Below are 27153 nucleotides of genomic sequence, written 5' to 3'. Positions count from 1 at the left end.
AACAGACATGCTCTAGGAACCCAGGCGATAGGGGCAGCGTCTGGAGAGCCCCATCTGTTTTCCCTGCCAGCCTCTTTTCCCAACCCTGGGAAACACCCCACCCCCCATTGTTTAGAAGTGGGGAGAAGACCCCAGGCCTCTTCAGGCTGGCTGCCCTCAGAAAACCAGCCCCCCCCACCCTGCCTTGCATGGGGCTCTCCTTGCCAGAACAGCTTCATGTGAAGGCAGTCTGCACAAACACCCTCTGGCTCCAATAGAGGAGAATCTTTATGGCTCAGGGTTGAGCTGAGGGGTCCCTGGTGGTCTCTCCTCATGGTGGTTTTCTTGCAGACGTTTCATTGCCCAAACTAGGTAACGTCATCAGTGCTAGAAGGGACGTTTTTTTTGTGTTTAGGTAAACCCACTCCTTACTAGCACTGAAGTTACCTAGTTTGAGTGATGAAACTGCAAGAAAACTTCACCTGCTCAAATATCACCAAAGACACCCCCTCCCCTCCCCTTCCCCACCCCCGGACTTTCTGCCTCCCTCCCTCCCTCCCTCCCCACTGCTCAGGGGCAATCTTCATGCAAAACCAGACTATTAAAAATATCAGCAGAAAAATTTCAGAATATGCAAAAGCTGCCAGTTAAGTTTAAATTTGATGCCCCCAAAGGACACTCTGCACATGGCCAAGAACAACCTTTCTGCGAACGGTGTTTCCAGAGGACGCTTTCTTTTAAAAACCCCTTAGTTGTTCTGGGGAAAACACTCTGTGCGTGCTCCGAGGGAAGGCTCTCCCCACCCCGGCCGGAGATTGAGAGGAGGGGTCTCTCCCTCAGGTCACAAGCAAACTTTCGGCCCAGGGGAGCCAAGGCGGGGCAGGGAGATTTATTCCCTCAGCCTCAGGCAACCCTCCTGCAGGCCCCACGGGGAAACTCTGCACATGCACGGAGGGCGCCCTCGGGTTGGGATCCTCTTCGGGAGGCATCTGGTTGCTCCAGATGCGCGCCTTCTTTCAGACTCCGCAGCAAACCCTCAGGAACATCAACGCTTCCGTCCTTTGGCGCGTTTCCTCCCGTCCCACTGGGTCTGGGCGGCATCAGCCGAGCACTCTGCCCACGCTCAGAGGCGCGCTTTCCTCCTCCTCCTCCTCCGGGTCCTTCCCCGGCGCTCCCCCCGTGGCCACGCCCAGCCGCCCCTCTCGCTCGCTGACTGGCGGGCTGCAGCGCAGGGGGCGGGGCCCGCGCGAGGGCGCTGGCGGGGCCCGGCGGGTGGGCGTGGCCAACGGAGGCCTCGGAGGCGCCAACCAAGATGGCGGCGGCTGTGGCGGCCGGAGGAGCCGGAGGCGGTGTCCGGGGCAGCCTCTCCATGGCCCCCCTCGCGGCTGCTGCCCCTTCGCCGCCTCCCTCGGAGCGCTTCTCGCTGGTGGTGGTCTTCGGCGCCGGGGGCGGCCGGCCGGGGCTGCGCAGGGCGGTGCTGGCGGCCGTCAGAGCCGGTGAGGGGGCGCCGGAAGTGGGGGGAGGGGCGCGGGCGGGGGGGCTTCGGAGTCGGGGCGCCCTTCCGCCGCCGCCTCCCCCCCCAACGCCCCGCCAGGGAGGCCGGCGGAGAAGCGGCGGAGGGGAGGGGAGGGGAGCAGCGGGACCCCCGGCCTCCTTGCAAGGGGAGGGGCAGAGGCCGGCCGGAGCGGAGCGGCCCGGGGGGGGGCTGACGGGCGGGGCAGCGGGGGGGGCTCCTTCCTGGGCTGCCAGGGGTTGGGGCTTCTCGGGGGGGGGAGGTGGGCATTCCCCCCCCCGGAGGGCCTGGCGGACAAAGGGCCGAGCCTCCCTTCCGCCCTTGGGGCTGCTGGGGAGGCCCTTCGGCTTCGTCCAAGGCGGGCTCTGCAGGGGCTGGGAAAGGGGGGGGGCGGCGGGTCTTCCTTGCAAGAGCTGCGGAGGGGGCTCCCAGGGGAGGGGAGGGGAGGGGAGGGGGCTGCCTCCTCCCTTTGGAGGGGCTCTGGGTCATCTGCGGTTAGGGTGGGGGGGGCGGTGGGCATCCCTTCTGCCCCTCCCCCTCTCCTGGGCCTCCCCCCCCAGGTGTGGCTTTCAGGAGGGACCGCATGGAGGAGAAGCTGCAGCAGCGTCTTCGGGGGCAACCGAGGCTGGGAAATTTCCAGGTGTTGTGTTGCTTTTCTGGCATTTTTTTGTCCAGCTGGTCTGGATTTATGTTCCAGGCATTTTCATGAAAGCCTTTTGGTTTTGTTCGCCACTTGGAGACCCTGAGAATTGGGTGCCTTTCACAGGTTTAAATAATAAACAGAAAAGAGCGCCGATTCCCTTAACTTCCCCCCAGGATTTGGGTTCTGTCTCCCCGATACTCCCCTATAGTTTGGCTGGAGGCAGAGCCCAGCCAGCATCTCCTGGGATAGAAGGAGCCCTTTTGAGGGTGCAAAGGATGCTGGAGGGCTTGAGGACGGAGGAGAGGCCGGGCTGGGCTTCCTGCAAGGAAACCAGCTGGACACAGAGAATAAAGAGCAGTTGGTGGAAGGAAGTTGAGGTCAGAACCGCCTTTGCCATTCCTGGCCCCGCTGCGTGATCTCATCTCTGTGTGATCTGTGGGTGTCACAACGCCCGGGTGCCCTGGAGGGGCAGAATGGAAAGGCTTGAGCTCCCTTGTGGCCTCCAAGCACCCCGTTTCCCTTTGAAAGGCCGCAGGAGTTGTCTTTCTCGGGCATTTGGGGTGCTGGAAAAGCAGTTGCTTTCTCTATTCTTTTTTTTTTTTTTAAAGAAGAGCAAATCTTTGCAACCAGCATTTTTTGGGTGGGAAAAGGAGAGATCATGTGTTGCTCAGGACTTCTCAAAGAGAAGGTCCTCTGGGGAATACGGGGCTCCCCCCACTCCAATTCCTAGCTCTTCTGTGTGTTGGGGGAGGCTGCTTCAGCTCTTGGGTCTGTCTTTGCCATTTGTTGGCTTTCCCAGTTTGTGGCAGCCCCACCGGTCCTCTCTGCTGCAATAGCGGTTGGGGAAGTGAGGTGGGGAAGAGGGCAGCACCAGGGCCTTGGCCTTTGTTGGGATGGTGACTTGTCCTTGAAGCAGTGGGTCTACTTGGACCTTGTCCTGGCCTCCTGCTGGGGCCGCATAAAGAAGCCCTTTCCTCCAGGCGTCCCAGCCCAGCAGCAGAAAGAGGGGGACGATCCCAGCCAAGCAGAACCAAAATTAGCGGCCGGGCGGTTCTTGGAGGAGAGCCTGGCAACACCTTTCCTTCTGGGATTGTTTTCAAGGCAGCAAATTGCTCCTAATTGCTGCTTCCCCGCCCCGAGGGGAGGGAGGTTCCCCCAAGCTGGAAGTCTGCTTTTGTTTTCCCAGTGCACCTGAGTCACCTTGGCAGGGTGCGAGCAGGCCAGGAGCCAGGGCCAGGTGCGCACCTGTTGGGATGCGCCTCTTCTGTGGAGGGGATGGGAGCCTTGCTCTCGCCTCTTGCCAGGAAGATGCTGCCGGTTGTGGCTTCGGGTTCTCGTTTGGATTTGGACGGCCCTGGCTTTTCATTTGCTGAAGAAACGGGAGAATTTCTCACAGGTGGAAGACATGTGGCCTGTTTGCTTTGCACAGGGTGGACTTTGTGCAAGTCCCCTGCAACTATTGTTAGACCCACCAATCCCTTGAACCTTTTCTGAAAAGAAGAGCTCCCGAGGGCAGGCAGTGGGAGGGAGGGAGGGTGGGTGGGTGAAGAAGAGGGGTGGGCCAGTGGAAGCCCCTTGCGAAAGGGAAGAATCCCTGGCTGAGGAGGCCGGCATTCCTCTCCCTTGAAAGGCATCTGAAGCCGGGGTGGCTAGAAGGCTGCCGGGTTTGGGTTCCGGTCTTTAAGGCAACAGCTGCTCTTTGATCTCCATCCTGGGCAGCTGCTCATGCTGCCTTGGTGGCTGGGCCTCTCGCTCTGCTCCTAATCCCAAAGGCCTGTCTCTGTCCGGCTGCTTTCTGGTTGGTTTTATAGATGCTGGCATCGATCTCTGCAGGAATAGAAGTGGTTAAACTGCCTGCTGGATGCCTCAGGGGAGCCTCCTCTCTCTTCGTTCAGGGATGCTCTTAAGGCCCCGACTGAGCTCCCGGGTGCCATTCCTGCTCTTTCCTCCCTCTAGCTGAGCCAGGGCGGCTTCTTGAAGGGAGGGGAGGGTCCCAAAGCTGGTGGGGCCTCTTGTAGTGGGGTGGATCGGGCAGGGAGATCCTCTTGAAGGGCTCCTCTCTGGCAGCTGCCCCAAGCAGGTTCCTTGGGGGCTGCATTTCCTTCCCAAAAGCAGTGGACATGGGGCTCCTTGTGGGAAACAGGCAGCCTGGTTGATGGTATCGGTCTCAGCTTGGAGGCCAGCATTGGGTGGGCATGTCAGCTACCTCTTGGCCTGTTACTCTGAATGCCTTTGGGCTCACCACCTTCATGCCCTGGACTGGCCCCATAGTGGAGGAGAAGGCCCAGAGCCTCTTGACGGGTAGGATGTATTCTGATGAATGGGGGCAGGCAAAAGACCTCAAGGCAAGGAACATTCTTTGGGCTTGGATAAGGAGGCCAAGCTCCCATGTGGAAAGTCCTTGGAAAGTAAGGCTGACTTGCCTTCTAGAGACGGAAGGGTCGGATTCTGCTCTCTTTGTGGAAGGCAGGGAAAGCAGCAGCTTCATAGAGGGAGCGAGCATCATTAGCTCTGCCAAATACAGAGGACGGAGGCTCTGGTCACCCACAAAGAAGTACGCGAGGATGGCCCTCACTGGACCCCACGCAGGCCGAGCAGAAGAGAAGGGATGCCCTCAGGAAAGGCCATTGTGGTTTGCGGGTGCTTGTTCCCGGGTGCCAGCAGCTGGATTCCTCCGCAGGCTGCCTGGAGCTCAGCAAGGAGATGATTCTGCACGGAAGCATGGGTTATATTTAGTAATCCTTGCTGGAGGAAATGAGGAAGGTAGGACTGCCTTGAAACTCAGGCTAGAAACCGGGAGACGGTGTTCTACTCCCACCTGAGGCACAAAGCTAGCTGGGTGACCTTGGGCCAGACAATCTCTCTCAGCTCCAGGAAGGAAGCAATGGCAGAGCCCTTCCAAAATCTTACCAAGAATACTGCCGGGACTAATCCAGGCAGTTGCCAGGAGACAAGACTGACTGGAAAGGGCAAAACGCACAAGCAGACAAGAACCCACCATGACAGTCCCAGGGAAGGAAGGGATCCAGTGCCCGAGCCGGTGAAGGTCGCTGTCCCCCATGGCAGCCGGGAGGCCTCAGCATAGTCCTTGAATGCTTCCCTCCCAGTTTCTGGAGCTCCTGGTGGGTGTTTTCAGCTGGAGCCTTTCAAGCCACGGTCTTGGTGGGCCAGCTCTCTTAAGCCGGGATACTGCCTTGAGCAGCGGGCATTGTGTAATTTGGAGATACAGAGCTAAGCTGCTCTATTCCTTCTCCCTCAAGCTTGTTTTAGGAATTTCCTCCAAGTCTTTTTCTTTTTAGGACTTTTTTTGACCTGGGTTTATCGCTGAAATCCTCTCACAGTTCCCTTAAAGGAGGTGAAAAGCAATCAGCCCTCTCCTCTCTGTCCCTGGGCAACCGTTGCTTCTGCCTATCCTGTGTTCAAGCCTTTGTTCCACGTTCCAGATTAATGTATAATCTGATCAAGAGAAGTCTTGGCAACCTAGCCAGGAAAGCTCAGATGACACACAAAGAACAGTGGGCCCATCCTCCCCAGCTCCTAAGGGTGCCCCCAAATACACAAGGACAGCATGGCTCATCATCAAAGAGTCGTGGTGGTGCAGTGGTTAGAGTGCAATACTGCAAGCTACTTCTGCTGACTGCCGGCTGCCTGCAATTTCAGCAGTTCAAATCTCACCAGGCTCAAGGTTGAGTCATCCTTCTGAGATAGATAAAATGAGGACCCAGATTGTTGGCAATAGGCTGACTCTCTGAACTGCTCAGAGAGGGGTGGAAAGCACTGTGAAGCGGTATATAAGTCTAAGTGCTATTGCTATCATTCAATTGAAAGGGTAGCAGGGACCCCAACATAGAGAAAGAAGTTGCAAAAAAGCTTGGACATCTCATGGGGATGGGGGAATATTATCTCAACTCCCCACTGCAATCCCTCCAGAAAACCAAAGAACTAAAAATAGAAGAAGATGAAATGATGGCTGCATTTGATGTCATAGCACTCTTTACGTCTCTAGATCCAGACGTACCACCACACCACACCCACGAGGTGAGCAAGTGTGTTAAGGCCAAAATCATGGCCCCCATCGGCCTCCCAGCTTCTACGTTTCCTACAAGTGCGCCCACAAATCGGAGGGACACCCCTGGGGTTGCCACTCTCGGGACTCACAGCTGCGTCTGTAACGCATCACCTGGCAACCATAGCGTTCAAAAGCATGGGCCTGGGGTGTAGACCACACCTTTGTCATAACAAGAAAGACAGGGAGGACCCATGCAACAGTCAACAACCTCTTCAAAGGAATAAAATTGACAGGGGAAGAAGAAAGCGAGACGCTGCCTTCCTGGATATCCTTACCTGTAGAGGGAATAACAGCAAACTAGAAACCCAAGTTTATTGAAAAACAACCCACAAGTGCTCCATTGTCAAAGTAACAATCGAACTTCCCAGAGCACAAATGCACCACAGCAATCCAGAACACCAGAGAAAGGAAAGCACCCGAGACCGGGTCTATGACAATTTGCCATGGCCAACTCACCGCGGGACAATTCACTGCGGGACAAGAATTACGCTAATGTCAAAGAAATGGTGGAATAGAATAATTAAAGGATGCAAAAGGAGGGACAGAATGAAATGTGAATGGCAAAAGTTAAAATAATTTTTATTTATTTTAAATAATTAAATAGAATTGTTCAATTGTCCCGTAGCAACTGTGTCCTGCAGCAAGTTGGCCATGGCAAGTTGTCCCATTCTCTCCTAGACCAGCTAAATAAAAAAAACGCCGGGGAATTTCTGGAAGCTTGGCATTCAGACAATTAGCCATCAACAAACACACAGAGATAAGTCATGTTTACAGACCTTTGACAAGAGAAAATAAAAAAAGCTAAGAAGGAAACAAAAAGACAAGAACCTGTCCTCTCCCACATTCAGAGAAGCAGGGATTTCCACCAGACAGACAGACAAGCAGAAAACAATGACATAATCCAGGAGCTAAGATTCACAATGAGCCCAGATTCTTTTCTTAAAAGGCGACAAAACACTGGAACTCTCCTTCACCTCAGATTGGTAAACAAGTTTTCCAAATGCCTGGCTGTTACACAGGAGGTTTGGCTTAAGAGGCAGAAGCTAGGGATAATGACTTGGAACAACAGAGCTCCTTTAAGTACTACCCCAGTTCCAGGTGGTATTTACCTTGGGTTAAGTGCAGAGTACAGGAAAAGCTAAGCGATAAATGGACTTGTTTCGTACGATGTATTCTGACAGCTTTGTTGAGAGGCAGGAGGCCGTGTGGTATTGCGGCAACATCATCCTGTTGTGTTGTCAACCTGCAGCTTTCTAAATATTCTATGACCTACATGCAAACGTCGTTTTCTTTGCTTTGTGGATTAATTTTAATTTAATTTAATTTAATTTCGAATTTATATACCGCCCTTCTCCCTGAGGACTCAGGGCGGTGTACAGCCAAGATAAAAAACATAGAATACAAATATTAAAACATTTAAAAATATATATAAAATTTGGCCCAAAAAATTAAAATCGCAGACTAATTAAAAGGATTTAAAAATTTTAAAAATTTCTTCTTAAGCCAACCCGGCTTGCTGAAAAAGATAGGTTTTCAGGGAACGACGGAAGGCATTGAGGTCCTGGATTCTTCTTATCTCCGTGGGCAACTGATTCCAGAGGGTGGGAGCCCCCACAGAGAAAGCCCTCCCCCTGGGGGCCACCAGCCTACATTGTTTGGCTGATGGCACCCTGAGGAGGCCCTCTCTGTGGGAGCGCACGGGTCGATGGGAGGTCATCGGTAGCAGCAGGCGGTCTCGGAGATAGCTAGGCCCTATGCCATGGAGCGCTTTAAAGGTGATAACCAACACCTTGAAGCGCACCCGGAAGACCACCGGGAGCCAGTGCAGCTCGCGCAGGAGTGGTGTTACATGGGAGCGCCATGTTGCTCCCATCACTACCCGCGCTGCTGCATTCTGGACCAGCTGGAGCCTCCGGGTGCTCTTCAAGGGGAGCCCCATGTAGAGAGCGTTACAGTAGTCAAGGCGAGAGGTGACGAGGGCGTGAGTGACTGTGCACAGGGAATCCCGATCAAGAAAGGGCCGCAACTGGCGAATCAGGCGAACCTGATAAAAGGTCCCCCTGGTAACAGCCGTCAGATGTTCCTCCAAAGACAGCTGCCTATCCAGGAGGACTCCCAGATAGCGAGCCCTTTCAGTGGGGGCCAAAGACTCGCCCCCAATAGTCAGTGATGGAGTCAACTGACTATATCGGGATGCCGGGAGCCACAGCCACTCAGTCTTGGAAGGGTTGAGCCTGAGCCTGTTCCTCCCCATCCAGATCCGCACAGCCTCCAGGCACTGGGACATCACTTCAAGGGCATCGTTGGGGTGGCCTGGGGTGGAGATGTACAGCTGGGTGTCATCAGCGTACTGGTGGTATCTCACCCCAAAGCCACGGATGATCTCGCCCAGTGGCTTCACATAAATGTTGAACAGAAGGGGCGAGAGGACCGATCCCTGCGGCACTCCACAAATGAGAGGCCTCGAGGTCGACCTCTGCCCCCCTGCCAACACAAACTGCGACCGGTCGGAGAGAAAGGAGGAGAACCACCGTAACACGGTGCCTCCCACCCCCAACTCTTCCAGCCGGTGCAGCATGATACCATGGTCGATGGTATCAAAAGCCGCTGAGAGATCTAATAGGACCAGAACAGAGGAATAACCCCTGTCCCGAGCCCTCCAGAGATCATCGACCAACGCGACCAATGCCGTTTCCGTGCTGTGCCCAGACCTGAAACCTGACTGGAACGGATCCAGATAGGATGTTTCCTCCAGGAATTGTGGAAACTGTTGCGCGACCACACTCTCAACAACCTTCGCAATGAAGCGAAGGTTGGAGACAGGACGATAGTTAGCCAATATTGCTGGATCCAGGGACGGCTTCTTGAGGAGAGGCCTCACCACCGCCTCTTTCAGGGCAGCAGATTAGAAGTTCGGCTGGGTTTAAAGATGGTTATGTTAGCACTAGAATGGACAGCTCGTTTTTAGCCTCTCCTAAGTCCAGTTTCCAATAATGCCATAAACTGAGCTTAAGCTAAATCTCCCCTGTATTTTGTTTTGTTTTGTTTTTGTTTGCTGGGTAGGCAGGACCCAGATCCTTTGTAGGCCCTGCTTTTCTAGGTAGGCTGCTGCTTGGTGGAGACTGGCAGAATTGCAGGCTCTTCTCAAACGTCCCACTGGGAAAGAGGTCCCAGAAAGTGCTGCCTGGCACTTCCAGACTCTGCCGAATGATCGGGATGTTTGGCTGGGCTTCTGGCTGGGCTGTGGTCACGGTAGCCACTGGATATCAAGAGGGCTCTTCCTTTGTCCGGCTTGCCTATGTTTGACCACCCCAGGTCCGTCCCCTGCCAGGATTTGGCCCTGACGGTGCCAATAAGTAGTTTCATTCTACCTCAAATCCAGAAGATGGTGCTTGGGGGGGGACCAGTCCTGTCCAGAAGTGGTCTTGACATGACCAATGTATTTAAAGGCTAGCCGTCTCAGGTTCTTGCCAGAATAAAAAAACAGGGAGTGAATTCATTAGATAAAAAATAAAAACTGGCTTTAGGTGTGCCTGAGGCTCTTTGTCCTTCCTTGACCACTCCAAGCCTTGGGGTTGAGGTGGCCTGAGGAGCTGATTCCTCTCCCAGCATGCGCCCTTGAATAAAGCTGCTCAGGCCTCCTCAGCCCCAAGGCTTGGGGTGGTCAAGGAAGGACAAAGAGCCTCAGGCACACCTAAAGCCAGTTTTTATTTTTTATCTAATGAATTCACTCCCTATTTTTTTATTCTGGCAAGCACCTGAGACAGCTGTCCTTCCCGGTGTTCCCAAAGCAGGGCTAGAGACGCAGGGAGGGGGCAGCCAGTGGTCATCCTGGCAACCTCCAGCATCTCCTCCCAGGCTTGGCTCGCCTCTGAGACAGGATTCGCCCCTTTGTCCTCTTCCGCTGGAATGACGTGGCTGGACTTGGGGGTTCCGCTCCGATGGACACTTGGGGCAGTCCTGTCAGTGTTTCCACCTGCAGAACTGCAGTGCAGAATCGGGTCATGTGTTCTGCAGCACTAAGATTAGTTCCGCCCCCCCCGCCCCCCGATCAGAGGCTGCAGCGAGTGGCTCCAGAACTGGCTGGAGGCTTCGCAGGGTCTGCGTTGCAACTTGGGGACGTCGGCTGCTTTTTCTGCACAGCTTCGCTTTTGAGAGGAGCCGATGTGCAGAGCAGAAAGGCTGGGCCTGCCGCCTCCCTCCCCCCTTGCCCCCAGCGTGTGGAGCCTTTGCGGACAGACCTTCCATGCGCAGGGTGAGGGGGGTTTCTTGGGGGCCTAGGCAGCAGCATGCACAATGCTCTGAAGTCCACACGCCCCGCCTGACCTTGCCAGAAATGTTCAAAACCTGACACATAGTTGAAAAGACTCATTTTGAATTGGAAAATTCCTGCGCGAGCTGCACTGGCTCCCTGTGGTCTTCCGGGTGCGCTTCAAGGTCTTAGTTACCTCCTTTAGAGCGCTCCATGGCTTAGGACTGGGGTACTTGCGAGACCGCCTTCTGCCACCAATAGCCTCTCACCGCCCAGTACGCTCCCATAGAGAGGGGCTTCTCAGGGTGCCGTCAGCCAAACAATGTCGACTGGCGGCCCCCAGGGGAAGAGCCTTTTCTGTGAGGGCACCCACCATCTGGAACGAGCTCCCCCCAGAGATACAGAAGATTCCGGATCTGCGCACTTTCCGCCGTGCCCTCAAAACATTCCTGTTTCAGCAGGCCGGCCTGGCCTAACTTTCCCTTTATATTACTTTTTGATTTTATTTTAAACTGGGATGTCTTGAATTATCTAGGACCAGAATGTTTAGTATATTTTAATTGGTTTTTTTTATTATTAACGTTTGTATTACATGTATTTTTATCGTTCGCTGTTCACCGCCCTGAGTCCCTTAGGAATAGGGCGGTATATAAATTTAATAAATAAATAAATAAATAAATAAATAAATAAATAAATAAATAAATAAATAAATAGCTTTAAAGAGACTTAGAATTCCCCCATTGGAATTAGAAAAAAAAATATCTGGCTTTCCTTTTGTCTCACTGTTTTTTTCAAATTCTGAGAGGTGATACTTTTCCTGTTGGACTGCAGCCCACACAGACTTTCTGGCCTCTCTGCAACTTCTCACGGAGGCAGCCAGTGAAGAAAAAAATGAAGAGCGGCTGCTGTGTTGGAGCAGGCTTTCCCCCTCGGAGAGGAGGAGGAGAAATAGTTCCCTTTTTCTGCTCTGCTTCCTCCGTCCTGACTCCCAACAGGAAGCCACAGTCAGAAACCAGTTCCGGGCATCTTATGCTGGTCTGAGAACAGAGGTTGGAGCCCGTCTGGGATTTTGCCTCTGCACTTCCTCCATTCAAAAGAGGCCAAAGAAGCCTCAAGCCCCGATCATAGTGGCAGCCTCAGCAATATTGCAAGTAGCTACAGCCGTGGTGGGAAGGCCACAGGCAGCCTCTCCCCTTCCCCTCCCCAGCTTAAATCAACCCCACCTAGGAGGTGTGAAGGCCCTTTGCTGGGCAGCGGAGGGATGTCTGCTCCTCTTAGAAACCCTTTGCTTTTCATTGCAAGCGACACGGAACAATATTGAGATGGTTTCATCTGGAAGGAACCCCAGAGGCCTTCTAGTCCAACCCAAGGCAGGAGCCGTACCCCATCCCAGTCAAATGGTTCTCTGCTCTGAGGGCTCCTTGGTGCTCGCTAAGCTTGCTTGTTTTCTTGCAGATGCTTCATTACCCAAACTAGGTTAACGTCATTGGTTGTCCCGGGAGCCAATGTGGGGTCTCAGCTCTTGAGTTTTTGGACTTCATTCCAGAGCAGATGTCCAAATTTGCCCCAAAGTGTGGCTGTAGGGTAGCCTGTAGGACGGAGGAGGAGAAGCCCCCGAGGATGCCCACGTGCTGGAGTTGCAAAGACTGTTAATTCTGGAGATCTGAATTTGTTTGCTTTTTTTTTTTTAATTTGGTCTTCCAAGTCGCGCTAGATTTGAAGTAATCGTAGCCATCATCTTTAGTTGTTTAAAAGAATTGCAAATATCCTATTTTTTAGTTTTCATTCTTTTTTTTTGTGAAACATCAAAAAAGACACTCTAGTGTCTATGCAGCAAAAAAACCTGCATATGTTATGGTGGTTAAACAGAATAAGCAAGAAAAAAAAAATAGCTCTCTAGTGTCATTATAAGACTCCAGTCCTGAAACTCACCATTATATCTGGCCTAAATCGACCCCATGGCTCTACTTATTTTAGAATGTAAAGCAGCATTGGTAATCAACACATCGGATATCCTTTCCTTAGCTCCAAAAGAGTCATCATTTATATAAACTCATCCCATCGGCCAAAGCCCTTCGTAGCATCGCAGGTTCCGTGCTGCTTTGTCCTCTTCAACGGCTCCCCCGTTCCTCTGTGTTAACACGCTCAGAGGTGAAGCCAAAAGGGGACCAAACCACAGGAGACGAGAGAACCTTCCGGTCTCTTGCAATTCCAGCCCGTGGGAAAAAGTCCTTGACTTTCAGCCGTTCGTCTAGTGACTGTTCTCAGTTACAACAGCACTGAAGGAATTGACTTACGACTGCTTTTCACACAGCCAGCCGTTGCAGCTTGGCAACTGGCGTGTATTTATGACGGATGCTGTGTCCCGGGATCATTGAGTCGAGGACTGCCTGTGTTTCCTGGTCTCGGTTCCATAGAAAACGGGGTCCTTGGTATCTGCTCCAATGCAGCAACTCTTCCACTCCCAGAGTTCCAGGTGCCTCCGAAGGGGCCGTGGAGGGCCTTGTACGGTCAGCGCAGGTTTCGGTCGGACAGGCCGCCAAGTGGCCCAGAAACAGCTGGAAACACGGCTTGCTCCTTGGTCTGATGTGCTGGGCTTAGCATCCTCCCCGCCTGCCGGCCGGTCTTTGGGGTTCCTCTGATCCCTTCAGCTAACCTCATTTCTCTGGAATTGGGGATTGGGGGTTACGAAATACCTGACCCACTAAGGCCCCCATTGGCTGCCTCCATCATTTCAGGGTGAGCTTGTGGGGAAGGGGAGCACAGTCCCAGCCAGAGGGGCCTGGGGGGCGGGCGCCTGCCTTGGGACTGCAGCAATCTCCACAGACGCCCCCTTGGTCCCCAGGTTGGAGCATCAGGTGGGGAATGCTTTGTGTGCTCCAGGGTGATTCTTACACAGCTCTCTCATTTCTTTCTGGCAGGGATCCGTTCTTGGGATATCGACCTGACCGCCTGCAACCTTGATCAGCAGCTCAAGCTCTTCGTCTCCCGCCACTCTGCGACTTTTTCAGATATAGTGAAAGGTAAGGAAATGGCTGAGCAGCTGCTCCCCTCGGGGCTTCCTACCAAGCAGCCTCCAGGGCCCTGCCAGAGGTCGCCTTGACTGGGGAATTCAGAATGACAGAGTTTGAAGGGACCTTGGAGGTCTTCTAGTCCAACTCCCTGCTCAGGCAGGAGTCCTTATTCCATCCCCGAAAAATGGCTGCCCAGTCTCTGCATAAAACATATAAAGAACAGTTGCAGGAACTGGGTATGTCTAGTCTGATGAAAAGAAGGAGTGACAGGATAGCAGAGTCTTCCAATATCTCAGGGGCTGCAACAAAGAAGAGGGAGTCAACTCATTCTCCAAAGCACCCGAGGGTAGAACAACAAGCAATGGGTGGAAACTAATCCAGGAGAGAAGCAACCTAGAACTAAGGAGAAATTTCCTGACAGAACAATTAATCAGTGGAACAACTTTCCTCCAGAAGTTGTGAATGCTCCAACACTGGAAGTTTTTAAGAAGATATTGGACAACCACTTGTCTGAAGTGATGTAGGGTATCCTGCATAAGCAGGGGGTTGGACTAAAAGACCTCTAAGGTCCCTTCCAACTCTGTTGTTCTAAAAGCCTCCAGGGATGGAGCACACACAACTTCTGGAGGGAAGCCGTTCCACCAGTTAATCGTTCTTGCTGTCAGGAAATTTCTCCTTAGTTCTAGGTTGCTTCTCCTTGATTAGTTCCCATCCATTGTTTCTTGTCCTGCCCTCTTCTGCCTTGACACTGGCATGGGCAGATGGGGGGAGTGGCACTGGTGCAAGCTGGGTATGGGGCAGGGCTTGAAAACCTTCGCCTGGACTATGCCTGGGGCCTCGTCTGTCCTTTCCGCCCTGGCATTGCCGCCCCCCCCCTCCCCCATGGCCCTCTCAATCATGTCTTTCTGAGTTTGGGTGTGTCCGAGCCAGCTGTCCGACATGGTGTCCATCAAGGCGGGCAGAGATAGAAGGGACTGTGCTGTAGCTGTTTCTCTAGAGAGTCTTTGTCTATGTTTTCATCTCTCTTTTAAAAATAAATGTTGAAAAATTTAAAAATAATCAAAGATACTAAACTTGACATTCAGAAGAAAGTTCAGAGAAAACAAATGGAAGAAGGAGACAGAAAGGCAAGGAAAGAAATAAAAGATTAAAGAGTAATAGTTAAGGAGGTGACTTCCTCCTTAACACAATTCCTTCCTCACAATAATTCATCACAGGCAAACTTAATATTTCTCCTCCCCCCCCCCCCCTTATAAGGTGGTCTGCATATATTTCTTTTTTCCTGAGAGCCCTCCCCTCATCCATTTGCAAAGCCATTTGCATCATCAATAATAGCGGGTTGCTAGCAAAAAAACCCTGTAAAGGCCAGAAGCCTCGAGTTAGGTCTTGTTTTAATCCTGTTAATTTGATTTCTCCCCAAAGCTTTTACCAAAAGCCTTTAAGGGTCCAAATTTTTCTGGCCCCTTAGTCTATTTTTTTTTTCTTTCTTAAATTCTTTCTTAGTTTTTTTTTCTCTTTGTTTCTGTTTCTTAAAGTTATAGTTAACTTTATTTTTGTTCGAGACCAGAGGGAAACTCACCAGGGGGCTTTTCAAACTTCACCTTTTGAAAATCTCTAATATCCTTAATATAGTTAAATAGGGGAATTCCAGAAGTGATTAGAAAGTGTGGTTAGTGAACTCGGGGTCCTTTAAAAGACTCCGCCACAATTGAGAGCATGAAGATTCCCTTCATTTCTCCATGCTCAGATCTGTGGGAAACCACCGTCCTGCTGCCTCATTGTGAGGAACTGCCTTTGGGCACATAAGTGGTCTACCTCCTGTCCTCTCTTCACCCAGAGAAGTCCTGCAGGACAGGGCGACTCTCTGGCCCTTTGGTGCTTGCTGTGCGCATCTCCGCTTGATTGAAGATGGGCCTGGAAGCACCCAATGCTGCTTGTATCGCTGTGGCAGGAACACAGAGTGTCTATCTGTACTTGTGAAATCTTTCAATGGTTCCCTCTGCCTGCTTCTCTTTGGGGCTGCCTCTTCTCTCCCTCCCTTCCTTCCTTCTAGCGAAGGATCCGATTCCATCTCGGCCCAACCTGCCTCTCAAGGGGGCTGCGGAGAGGAAGGAGGGAGGGAGAGGGCGAAGGAAGGGCTCCCTTCCTCCTCCTCGGAACAACTGGCCCAGTTGTCCTGTGTTGGGGGTGGTCTGGTGGGGGTCCCATGGGTCAAAGGAAGAACAGCATTCGGTGTTGTGTACCTGCTGTGCAGCTGTGGCTTGGATGGCGTTGCCTGCTCACCTTCCACACTGATAACTTTTGTGGGTTTGGACTGTTTTGGTTCTTGTTTAACAAGTTAGCTTTTTGCATCGTAGCTCTGAACCTCTTCTCCCCACCCCAAATTCCGCCTAGGGTGCCCCTCTCTTCCCTTCCCGTCAGCCGATCTCTGAGTGCAGGGAGGAGGGCTTTCTACGCCAGCTGGCTTCGTTTAGCCTCCCACGTTACTTGGGGAGAGCCCTGGCTTGTCTCCCCGGCAGGGCACCTGATCAGCAGAAAGGGGTCTGGAGTGGGTCCCATCTGTTCTCTGGACCCTCTTTATTTTGGGCAGGCGGCCAGGGTGGTGCTGGTGGAAGTGCCCGTCAGCTCTTCTCCCCTATCTTACCTGGGCCTGTGCCTCGCCGAGCAGCCAGGTCACTTCCTCCCGGAGGCCGAGCACCCTTCCCAGAGCCTGGGATCTTGGCAGGGGCAACCAGGGTGGGGCCCCTGGGGCAGTGCATTGGGGTTGTGGGCCAGCCAGTGTGGCTGTCCTGTCTCCCTGGCTTTTTGTCCCTGCCATTGGCCCGTGGGTTGATCCCATGACTTCGCCCTTTCACGGGTTGGGTCATGTTTGGGCCCTCCTGGGTCCGGCATCTCGAAGGCCTTCCTTGAGATGGGGTCCCCCTCTCCTGCCCCCTCCCCTGTCTCGGACCTTGGCTACAGCAGAAGGCCAGCGTAGCCCCTGGCGGCCTCCGTGTGATGGGGGTGGGGGAGCTCCTTTCCTTGGCTGTAGGGCCGGTAGCGCCTGCTTTCTCTGAATAGTCCACCCAGCCCCTGTGGCCCAGACTAGCCTGGGCAGAGGGCGCAGACGGCAGACTAGCCTCTGCTAGCAGAATGCTCACTCCAGTGCAGGCCCCACTCTGCTGGATGGCTGCTTTTTCATTCACGGCCTTGAAATCGTGGCCTTGTCTGGCTTTGGCCTGGCAGTGGCCACGTGCTCAAAAGAGCAACTGAAGAATAGCTTCCTTGACTTAACCTCAGGCCCCCCCAGGGCATGGCTGGGTTTTGCCCCAGAAAGCAAACTTTTCTTTAATGGAGAAACAAAACTGCTCTGTTGAGAGCTTTCAGCCACACCCTGGTCAGCTGCTTTCATAGAACAGCCAGCTGTTCTTTCTGGGACCCCCCTCCCTTTTTCTTTCTTTCTTTCTTTCTTTCTTTCTTTCTTTCTTTCTTTCTTTCTTTCTTTCTTTCTTTCTTTCTTTCTTTCTTTCTTTCCTTCTTTCCTTCCTTCCTTCCTTCCTTCCTTCCTTCCTTCCTTCCTTCCCCTCCCTCCCTCCCTCCCTCCCTCCCATACTCTGTTCTGAGTCTTTTGCTGATCAATTTCACTGGATAAGCTTGAATTCAAGTAATGGAATAATACTTACTTTCATAAATTTTTAGCATGTTCTTCTAGTTAACCAAACTGTGTTTTCAGACTTTCTGTCCTAGGAATATGCTCTGAATATCAGCAAGAGACCAAATGTTGTGTGATGAGCCAAGCAGTTGAAATTAAATGTTCCATCTGGGTTTGAAACAGGCCAGCTTGGCCATTCCAGAAGGGTTGTGAACTTAATAATGGAATGGTTGTTTTGAGCTCCACAGACTCACAGAGTGACTGAAATGGTTCCCCCCCCAAAAAAAAACTTTCAATGGTTGCATCAGAGACTAATGTGGAATGCTTTGTCCCTCCCGCCCGCCCCCTTCCACTTGGAGCTTTATCTGGGAGGTGCCGGTCTCCTTTTGGGTCAGGGGCTTAGAGTCAGTCCCTCCCTCAGACAGTTAAGTACAAACATTCCTTGTTTAGTGGCCACATTTGGGGCTGGTCACTGCTCTGGTGCCCTTTGTTGGCGGATTCTCAGAGTGCATCAGACTGGCTGCTGCTGCATGGAGGTCAGATGCTGGGTGAACCTCTTTGAGCTGAATGTCAGGGTTCCAAGTAACACCCCCAACGAAGAATAAAAGAGCCCCCCCCCCAGTCTCCCGGTCTCTCTCCAAGCTGCTTTGCAGTTTCCCAGCCATCCCTTTTCCGTCTCCTTGCAGGCTGGGGGCTTCCTGTCCCTCTGGAACTTGACTCTGTGCTCCATACCCTGACCTTTTTTTTTTAAATTTGATTTATATGCCGCCTTTCTCCGGAGATTCAGGGCGGCTTACAGTGCGTTAAGCAATAGCCTTCATACTTTTGTATATTTTTATACAAAGTCAGCTTATTGCCCCCACAATCTGGGTCCTCAATTTACCTACCTTAGAAAGGATGGAAGGCTGAGTCAACCTTGAGCCTGGCAAGATTCGAACTTACTTTAATTGCAGACAGCTGGTGTTAAATTACAGTGCTTTAGTCTGCAGAGCTATCCAGGCTCCTGAGGCTTTCTGGGGTTCCTCCTCGCCAGCTGCCCAGGCGGCCTCTCCCTCTTAGGACGGCTCATCCAACCAGGAATAAATCTCTCTAGTGCTTGCCCGGCTGCTTTTGGATGTGGGGGGGACGGACGGGGACTCTCCTGGGCCAGGGGAAGGCTGGGGTTCTGCCTCGTGTCCTCCCAGCCTTTCAAGCCCCTGCCTTCTCTGTCCTCCTCCACAGGCCAGCGTGCCCTCCACCATCGTGGCGATGTGCTGGAAACCTTAGTGTTGCTGAACCCTTCAGACAAATCCATCTGTGACGAGGTGAGCAGCAGGCCGAAATCTTTCTGGGGCAGAGCTCAGGCCGGACCCAGAGCTGCCGCTTCTTTGTGGTGGTCCCCGTCTTGGCAGAGGGTTTGAGACGGAGGGCAGGGCGTGAAAGGAGGTCTGAGCAATTCAGGAGGGCTCTGTGGCTGCCAAAGGAGAAGCAGGGAAGCTCCCCAGAAGGGGCTTTGGGGAGGACCACCCGCATGGTCCCCCTTGGGCCATTTCCCCATGCCCTCATCTTGGACAAAAGCTGCTCTCTCTCTCTCTCTCTGCCCAGGCAGTTGGTGCCTCTAGCCTGGCAGAGGGGGGATGAGAAGGATGGGTCCCACCCTCCCCACAGCCTGGCCCCTCTAGGTGTGAGGAGGAGCCTTGCAACTCCCCCCTCTCCCGGCAAGGCTGTCATCCCCCACCACTATGGACGGAGCGCTTGCCCGAGGCACCCCATTCAGCCCAGACCACTGAATTGGGGCAGTAAATTAAGTGGCCAAAGCCAAACTCTTCCAAGGTTGCCCTGGGGCCTCTTTTTGATGAGCGGCTGCCAGGAAGAGCCAGGCTGCTCTGGTTGAGGCCTGGTGCTTCAGGGCTATGGAGGGAGGGGGCTTCTCCACTTGCCCCATTTCCCCTTCCTTTCTCTCCTTCTGCAGCTCCGTAACCTGATCACCGACCCTTCGCGCCACAAGCTGCTGATCTTTGCCGGGCCCTGCATTGAGGAGACGGGAGAGCTGGTGCTGCAGATGGGCTCCTTCTCCTTGCGAGACTTCATCCAGGTCTTTGCAGACAAAGAGGTGAGGCTTGGCCTCACCTGGTCGCTGAACGGGGCAGCCCAATCAGGATGCCAAAAAGGGGGGCTGGTGGGGAAGGCATACTGGGCCAGGGAAGGCAGCGGGTGACGGGCGCTCTGCTGCTCAGCACCTCAATATTTTATCTCTTGGATGAAAATGCCAAAGCAAAGCAAACGGAACCTGCAGACGGCAGCAAGGGCCTGGGGCAGCTAGGAGACCAAAAGCAGAGTTTAAAATGAAGGTGGGCCAAAACTAAAAGAATGAACGTTGGCAAAAACAAACATGCAGTTCTTAGTTTAGAGAGCAGAAATCCGATTCGGAAGTGCAGGGTGGGGCCCAGGTGCCTGGCCGGGTCACAGGACTTGTGGAAAGACGGGAATGCCCGCTGACTGCAGGCTCGCTCTCAGCTGCTTCTGCAAAGACACACGGCCCACAATCGACTTTTGCTAGCAGCAGAAATGAAGCTTCCGAATAACGGGAAGTGAGGCTTCCAGCTGACAACCCTTAAGGATCGCACAGTCCCAGATTTTAAAGACGTTTTGAACAAGCTGGGAAGCATTTAGAAATGGGCAACACGGAAGATGGTGAATATTGAGGCAAAGACCCCTGAAGACCTATGTTTAGCCTCGAAAGAGAAAATGGGGGGTGGGGGTGTATCACCTCCACCCTCTTCTGTCCCCAGGTGGCCTGATACCACGAGGTCCCCAAGTGCCCGCCCCAGACCACTGCCCTGTGTCCCAAAGCAGAACAGAGCACCCCAAAGTGTGTGTAGGGTTGAAGTGGGGGGGAAGGGGGGAGAACCAGGTTCCAGGGGCCCCTGAGCTGTAAATGCAACCTTTGGTTTCCCTCCCTTCACGCGTTGTGTGAGGAAGGGGCTCCCCACGAAGTAGGCACTGTTCAGAGAGAGGCCTCTTTGGGGAGGGGCTTAAACTCCCTTCTCCCCTGACTCCCCCCCTCCTCCTCTTACAGGTTGGGGAGCTGCTCAGCTCGGCCGACCCCTCTGCCAAAGCCAGCTTGACCGTGATCTGCCCAGACTTCGGGGAATGGAAGGACCCTCGCCTCAGCCAGCACAACCTCTTGGACTTCATAGACCTGCACTTCAACCCTGGCTGCGTGCTGCCCCAGATGGAAGGCTTGCAGGAGTTCATGGAGTACCTTTCGGAGTCCCTGGAGCCCCTGTCCCCCTTTGACCTCCTGGAGCCCCCTAGCACGGTCGGCTTCCTGAAGCTCTCCAAGCCCTGCTGCTATATCTTCCCTGGGGGGCGAGGTGACTCAGCCTTCTTCGCAGTCAACGGCTTCAACCTCCTAGTGAATGGGGGGTCCAACCCTCGGTCCTCCTTCTGGAAACTGGTGCGCCACCTGGACCGTATTGACTCCATCTTGGTGACCCACGTGGGGACCGACAGCCTGCCTGGAGTGAACAGCCTGCTCCAGCGGAAGCTGGCCGAAATGGAGGAGGACCCTTCCTCCCAGTGTCCCCAGGTGGACGACTGGGTGAAGAACCTCATCTCACCAGAGCTGGGGGTGGTCTTCCTCAACGCCTCGGAGAAGCTGAAGGACATCGAAGGGGATTCCGGCGTCTTGAAGAGCTGCGACGAGGCCAGTCTGACTCTGCAGTACCTGCACAAACTCGGCATTCGGCCCAAGCCGCTTTCCAGGGAAGCCGCTCCCAGGACGGAGCCCACCATCCTCTTTCAGAAGATGGGTGTAGGGCGCCTGGAGATGTATGTGCTGCACCCGGTGAAGGGCAGCCGGGAGCTGGAGTTCCTGATGCAGCAGTGGTATGGGAATGGACACCCCAAGGGGCTGGAGCTGCCCCTGCAGTGCGTGACCTCCATCTGCGCGCTCCTTATCTGGCACCCGGTGAGCCCCACCGAAAAAATCGTCCGGGTCTTGTTCCCAGGCTGCACTCCCCAGGCCAGGATCTTAGAAGGGCTGGAGAAGGTCAAGCATTTGGAGTTCCTCAAGCACCCTGTGGTCACTCAGAAGGACATGGACTCTTTCTCCATCTCCATCTCCCAAGCCAAGCACAAGAGGGCAGAGAGTCAGGAGAGTCTCAAGTCCGGCTCTCGGCTCAGCCTGACCGAATCCAAGGAGAAGAAGGAGACAAAGCTGACCGGTGCCAGGGACCGGCCCAGGGCGCCTAGCGAGGCCTCCAAGGGCAGTGTTGAGGAGGAAAAGGCCAGGGGGGCCCAGCTGAAGACGGAGCCCTCGGCGGAGAAGAGCAGGCAGGATGCGAGGCCCAAGCAGCAGAAGGAGAAGCCGGGGGCCAAGAAAGAGGGGAAGAAGGCGCTGCCGAAGGAAGAGGCTCCTCGGGAGAAGGAGGTGGCCAGGAAAGAGGGGAGGCTGCCCAGGAGGGAGCCAGCCAAGAGAGAGGAAACCCAGAAGGAGGGGAAGCTGGAGGACAAGGCAGCCAAACTGCCCACAAGAGAGGTGCGGAGGATGCCAAGTGCAGAGGTGAAAAGGCCGGCCACCAAAGCGGGCACTTTCAAAAAGATGATTCCTGCTCCGAAAAAGGAGCTGGAGAGGCCAAAGAGCAAGTTGCCTAAGGAGACCCCCGGGAAGCCCCCGAGTGGCACCAAAGGCGGCCTCTCGGAGGGGTCTAAGCCCTCCTCCTCATCCTCAGAGAAGGACATGCAGGAGAAGCTGCGCAGGGGCTCCCGCCAGGCGGGGATGGCAGAGCAGGTGCCGGGTCAGCCCGGCGCCCTGGGCAACAGCCAGCTGAGGCCTTCCCCGCTAGGCAGCGTGGACTGCCAAGGGAACGGCCCGGAGCCCGCCCAGAACTGCTTGGGCACAGAGGGGGGCCCAGAGAGCCCTCAGCCTTTCCGGCATCTGGAAGCCGGCTCGCCTTTGAAATGGATTGGGCCCCCCTCCCCACTGGTCAAGACTCCCAAGAGCGACCAGAGCATCAACCTGGAACTGTCCCCCACTGACCTTCAGCCCCGGCTCAACCACTGCCCGGACATGGAGGATGCTGGCGGCAGCTCTGAAGAAAAGACCCTGGAGATGATGTCCCCGGCCAGCGCGGGGCGCACCCCTTCCCACCAATCCCCCATGGAGGACATGGCCATGGAGGAGGAGCCCGTGGCCCTCGGCAATCCCTGGAGGCCCGATGGCACCGTCCCTGGTCCCCGAGCTTCGCACGACAACTCTAGCTCTTCCCAGGAGAAGCCCTCCAGCTGCCTCTCCCCGAGCCTCTTTCGGGACGACCTCCACGATGTGTCCCCCACGCTTACTACACCCTCGCTGCCAGCTGAAGTGGGCTCCCCCCACTCCACCGAGGTAGACGAATCGCTCTCGATCTCCTTTGAGCAGCTCCTGCCGCCTGTGAGTGAGTTCCCCCAGGAGGAAGGAGAGGGCATGCAGGCTGGGGGGCTCACCCCAGACCCCGAGCCCGTGTTAGGGAAGAGCGGGATGTCCTTGCCCATCCTCTCCTGTCACCCCCAGCGCCTGGATGGCCGGGTCCTGCCCAGATCCGGCCGGCGGTCGGATTCCCCCCACGACGTGGATCTCTGCCTGGTGTCCCCTTGTGAGTTTGAACACCCCAAGTCGGACAGGTCCCCCTCGGCCAACTTCAGCCCCCGGGACATGTCCAACAGCAGTGACTTCTCCCAGGAACTGGCTAAGCCCCCATCGCACAGGAAGGGCCCCCGAGCCCGCCGGTCCCACCCTCTGCTGGACGAGACCCCGCCGACGTCCTTCAGCGAATCTCTCCCCACCCTCTCCGACTCAGACGCCCCACCTGCCATGGAAGAATGCCCTTCTCTCACGGCCGACGGGGGACTGGATTCAGACGATGACCCAGAGAGCCTAGCCCAGGCCCGTGACCCGCTCCCGGCTGTCCTGAAAGACCCCTGCCCTCTCCCTGCCCAGCCGGGCATCTGCATGGTGGATCCCGAGAGAGAAGGGGCCGCCAAAGCCAAGCGAGCCTCATCGCGGGGGGGTTCGGCCCCTCCCAAAGCAGACGCCCTCAAAGCCGCTGCTCCCAATGCCCGGGCGAAGCCTTCCTCAGCCAGCATGGGGGAGAGAGCCCGGCTGCCGGCCCCCAGCAGAGGCGACCCCCCAAACTCTCGTGCTAGCGGGGACAACCGGTTGGCCTTCACCCAACGGAACGCAAATGCCTGGCCTCTCCCAGGGGGAGGAAGAGCCACCCCAGCAGGTAAGTGTTGCACTTCCCGACTCAGAGTAGGTGCCCGAAACCAGCCCTGCCAGGCAGGCCAGCCAGGAATCTGGGCTCTGGGGGGCTCAGGCTGCTTTTGTGCCGAGAGCCCCTCTGAGAACTGAATTGTGCCCTGCCCTTTTAGGAGAATTAGGAGGTGCCTGAGCTGTTTTGGCCTCTTCCCGCTGGCCTTGGCCTTGGCCTTAGGCTCCCCTCCTCGCTTAGGACCTGGAGCTGGACCCAGCAGTCTTGGCCAGGGCCATTTCTCTAGACTTTGGCCTTCCTTTTGGTCTTCACGACCGGTCAGCTGAGGCCGGGCATTGCTTGCTTGCTTGCCTGCTGTGAAAGCCAGTTTTGGGGTTTATCCCTACAGCTGCTCAGAGGGGAGGTGGGCTAAGGAGGTCAATGGCCCAAAGTGGGGGGGTCCCAGGTGGGGGGTCTGAGGCTCAGCTGGAGGCATTTTGTGGCATCCCTGGCGCTTGGGCCTCTGCTCCCCGTCCACCTCTTGCTCTTCTTCCTCTGCAGGGGCCCGTCCTGGCCTGCCACGCTGCCCAGTCTACCTGGAGCTGGCCTACCTGCCAGGCTCGGCCAGCGCCCAGAAGGTGGACGAGGACTTTTTCCGCTGCGTCCGCTCCCAGTGCTACGTCATCAGCGGGGAGGACCACCTGAAGGAGAGCGTCCTGCGGGGCATCCTGGACGCCCTGCTCTCGGGGAAGCAGCACTGGGCCCACGACACCCAGGTAGAGCCCGGGAGGGAGCTTCTCTGCTACCTGCACAGGGCCTCAGCTGGCACACCTGCTGCCAGAGGATTATGAGGGGCGCAAACTATCTAATCAGGAGGGTCCGTTCCCACAGCTGGGAGGAGGGGGGGCTGAGGTCAGGCCTGAGCCGTTTCCTCCTCTTTTTAATCCCTTGCCCTGGTCCTGCCTCTGGGGCAAGAGGAAGAACGTTGTCTCGCTCTCCTGTGGGGCAGCCCTCCGGATATCAGAAGAGGCTGGCCTTTCCCTCTTCTACAGGCTGAAGGTCCCAAGTCTTTCTCCTTCCCCAGGCCCTCCACCCCAATGGCCGTCCTTGGCACCTGGTCCCCCCCCCCGGCCCCTCTTCCCTCTGAGTGGGGTTCTCAGAAGGGAACAAGGACGTCAAATGGGGGTCTGACCGAGGCAGCCCAGAGCCCGGACTGGCTTCTCCTCTTAATGGACCTTTGGGGTCCAGCTGGTGGTCACCCAAGAGACCCGGATCCCTTCCCCCTATCCAAAGTCGGAGCTGCCAGTTTCCCCGCCCCCCTCGTCCCCGTTGAATCCCTGCCCTGGGGTGGTGGTGGGGAGGCAGTCCAATGTTTGATCGCTGGGATTTAGAAGACCCACCCCCAAACTCCAGAAGACTCTGATCTCATAGAAGACAGAATAATTTGTCTCCTCCCCAGTGGGAAACCCCAGACAGTCGGAGGCCAGAGGGGAGGGCTCTGGTGACAAAGGAGGAGAGCTGGGCAGGAGGGGGGAGGGATGAAGTGACCGTCTGGTCCCTGCCCTCCATTCCGAGGCTTTCTAGCCACCTGGGGTCAGATTAGGAGGCAGCTGACCGCTGAGCTGTGTTCCTCCATTTCTGCCCAAGGTGAGCGTTGTTAAAGGGAACCCATGCAGAGAGGAGGGGTGCTCTGCAGGGGACTCTAGCAGTTCGGAAGAGGAGGAGGGGGCACCCAGACTTTCCCGCTGGGTCTCCCAGTGGCCAGGATGGGCCCGCTTCGTGTCAGAGCGCCTTAAATGGAGGGGGGGGCGCAGGGCGAGCAGGGCCTGGGCCCTCGAGGGGTGGAAAGTAAAGCCTCTTCCTGTCTCCCCCCTGCTCAGGTGACCCTCATCCCGACCTTTGACTCGCTGGTCATGCACGAGTGGTACATGGAGACGCTGGAGCGGCGGCAGGAGCTGGGCGTGACTGTCCTGGGCAGTAACAGCACCGTGGCCATGCAGGACGAGACCTTCCCCGCCTGCAAAGTGGAGTTCTGAGCAGGACCGGAACTGAGGCGGGGGGGGGGGGTGTCTCCTGCTGCCTCCACCTTGATGGGCCAGTTGGTGTGGGAAGAGGCACCCCCTTCCAAAGCTGTGCTTCATTCCAAAAGAGCCCTCTGCCTTCTGGGGCTTGTGGGTGGGGAGGGGGGGCACCAGAGGCGCTTTGCGTGCCCCTTGGAGAATTGCATCCCGCCTCCCCATTTGTCTGGTTTGTTTGCATGTTCGCCACCACAGCTTCTCCCCAGCCCAGGGAGGGAGGGATGTGGGGGGGAACAAGAGAGGCCCGGCTGTGACTCCCTCCTCCCCCCGTGGCGTGGTTGGGGGGCTGCTTCTCCTCTCTCCCCACCCCCACCTCCTTTGATGTGGGACTAGGTGCCTCCCCGCCTGGAGCAGCCCTTCCTTTGTCTCTGGGAAGAGTCCAGTTGTTCAGGCGGCCGGACAGCACAGGGTCCAGTGAGAGTATCTTGTGCTGGCCCCTCCCCCCCCACCCCCGCTGGCTCTGCCTCCCTCCGCCCACAGAGAGCTGTGGGGTGGCAGGTGATCCTTTTGGGCCTCCCCTGAGGAGAAGTGAGTGCGATTTTGGGGGTCTCCGGCCCTCCTGAAGCTTGCAGAGGAGCGGCTTTGCATCTGGCTCTTTCCTGGGGAGGCTGGGGTGTGTGTGTCAAACAGTCCCAGTTGACCCCTCCTCCCCCCCCTTCAGCCTCCCACTCCAGACCTCTTCTACCTCTTTATGTTCAAAACCTTGGAGGGTTGGGCAGTTTTTCTGGAGGCTTCAGCCACAAAGGCCCAAATCCAGCACATGGCGCCTCCTCCGGGGCCTTTGTGCAGCTCTGGAAAGACCCCCCCTCCTTTTAACGTTTGAAGGAAAGTTGGGGGAAATAAGCCCCTTGCAATGTGACACTAAATCTTTCGTTTTCTAAGGAAGGAAATGTGGTTTTTTTAATGCGTTTTATATTTTTTTTCTAAAAAAAACCCCACCCAAACTTACCATATGGAAGGTTTATAATTTATAGGATGGTCCCGTGTGGGAGGTTGGGCGGGCCTGCCCTTTTGCTTGTCCTCCCCCCCACCCCCATATTTCCTCCTGCCTCTGGGGTCAGCCCTGTCTTTTGTATCAGCATGATGTGTGTCTAGAAGTATTTGCGGGTGGGGGGGGAACGTTTTCACCACCTTTGTATGGAAGCCTGGCAGATGAGGGCGGGGGAAGGGGAGGGCTGGCTGGCCACCTGGGGGTCCCCCTCTCCCTGGCCTCAGCCGACCTCTCCTCTCCCAGCTGTAGGGAAAAAAGGATGTGGTTGTTGTAGCCATTACACAGTTAACCCCGTGATACACAAATGTTATGTTTGTACACACACAAATGCACACCTGTGTTGAACTCTATTAAACCATTAAAAGAAGTACATAGCTCAACATGTCTCTGTGAATCTCCGGGCCTCTTCAGGCGCTGCCAAGCCATCAGGGCCCACGGCTTCTCTGCAGGGAAGGGAAGTCTGGGCTCGCGACCCTCCTGTGGGGTCCAGCACCTGCACCCCCTGAGCCTTCACTTTGGACCCTGCAGGTGGCCCCCTCACCGAAGGCATGGCTGGCCGGGTGACACTGGGGGCGTTTGGGATCCTGCCCGAGGGATCTGGGGAAGGAGCTCCCTTCCTGCCCTGCAGGGGTGCAGACAGGTCACTGTGGGGAGGGGGGCTGTACATGTGGGTGGCCCTGCGGAGGTCAAGCTTCGCTGTGGGCCACCAGCAGAGCACCCAGAGATGGAGGGAAGCTGTGTGCAGCCTGGTGGAGTTGAGGGGGGGGGGAG

General features: G+C 55.4%; 1 protein-coding gene across 1 annotated transcript; it reads left to right on the top strand.

Annotated features, from left to right (window-relative positions):
* The first annotated feature begins 1287 nt into the window (after positions 1 to 1287).
* MAP1S (microtubule associated protein 1S) lies at positions 1288 to 26762 on the top strand. Its single transcript, XM_070944805.1, has 7 exons — positions 1288 to 1475; positions 13378 to 13479; positions 18323 to 18405; positions 19053 to 19193; positions 20160 to 23349; positions 23875 to 24089; positions 25194 to 26762. Exons 1-7 carry the CDS (start codon positions 1292 to 1294, stop codon positions 25347 to 25349), a joined length of 4071 nt encoding a protein of 1356 aa, XP_070800906.1. The 5' UTR covers positions 1288 to 1291; the 3' UTR covers positions 25350 to 26762.
* The last annotated feature ends 391 nt before the right edge of the window (positions 26763 to 27153 follow it).

The sequence above is a fragment of the Pituophis catenifer genome, unplaced genomic scaffold (assembly GCF_029215685.1).
Source record: "Pituophis catenifer annectens isolate HBS135680 unplaced genomic scaffold, rPitCat1.0.hap2 SCAF_1, whole genome shotgun sequence".
Lineage (NCBI taxonomy): Eukaryota > Metazoa > Chordata > Lepidosauria > Squamata > Colubridae > Pituophis > Pituophis catenifer.
The sequence above is the reverse complement of the archived record's forward strand: the minus strand, read 5'-3'. Positions and strand labels throughout refer to the sequence as shown.

What these genes read in the sequence shown, in the direction of transcription:
- MAP1S (XM_070944805.1), top strand. Translation starts at nt 1,292, where the DNA reads ATGGCGGCGGCTGTGGCGGCCGGAGGAGCCGGAGGCGGTGTCCGGGGC. An exon ending in GCTGGCGGCCGTCAGAGCCG is followed by an intron (nt 1,476 to 13,377) that starts GTGAGGGGGCGC and finishes TCTTTCTGGCAG; the next exon opens with GGATCCGTTCTTGGGATATC. An exon ending in AGGAAGAGCCACCCCAGCAG is followed by an intron (nt 23,350 to 23,874) that starts GTAAGTGTTGCA and finishes CTTCCTCTGCAG; the next exon opens with GGGCCCGTCCTGGCCTGCCA.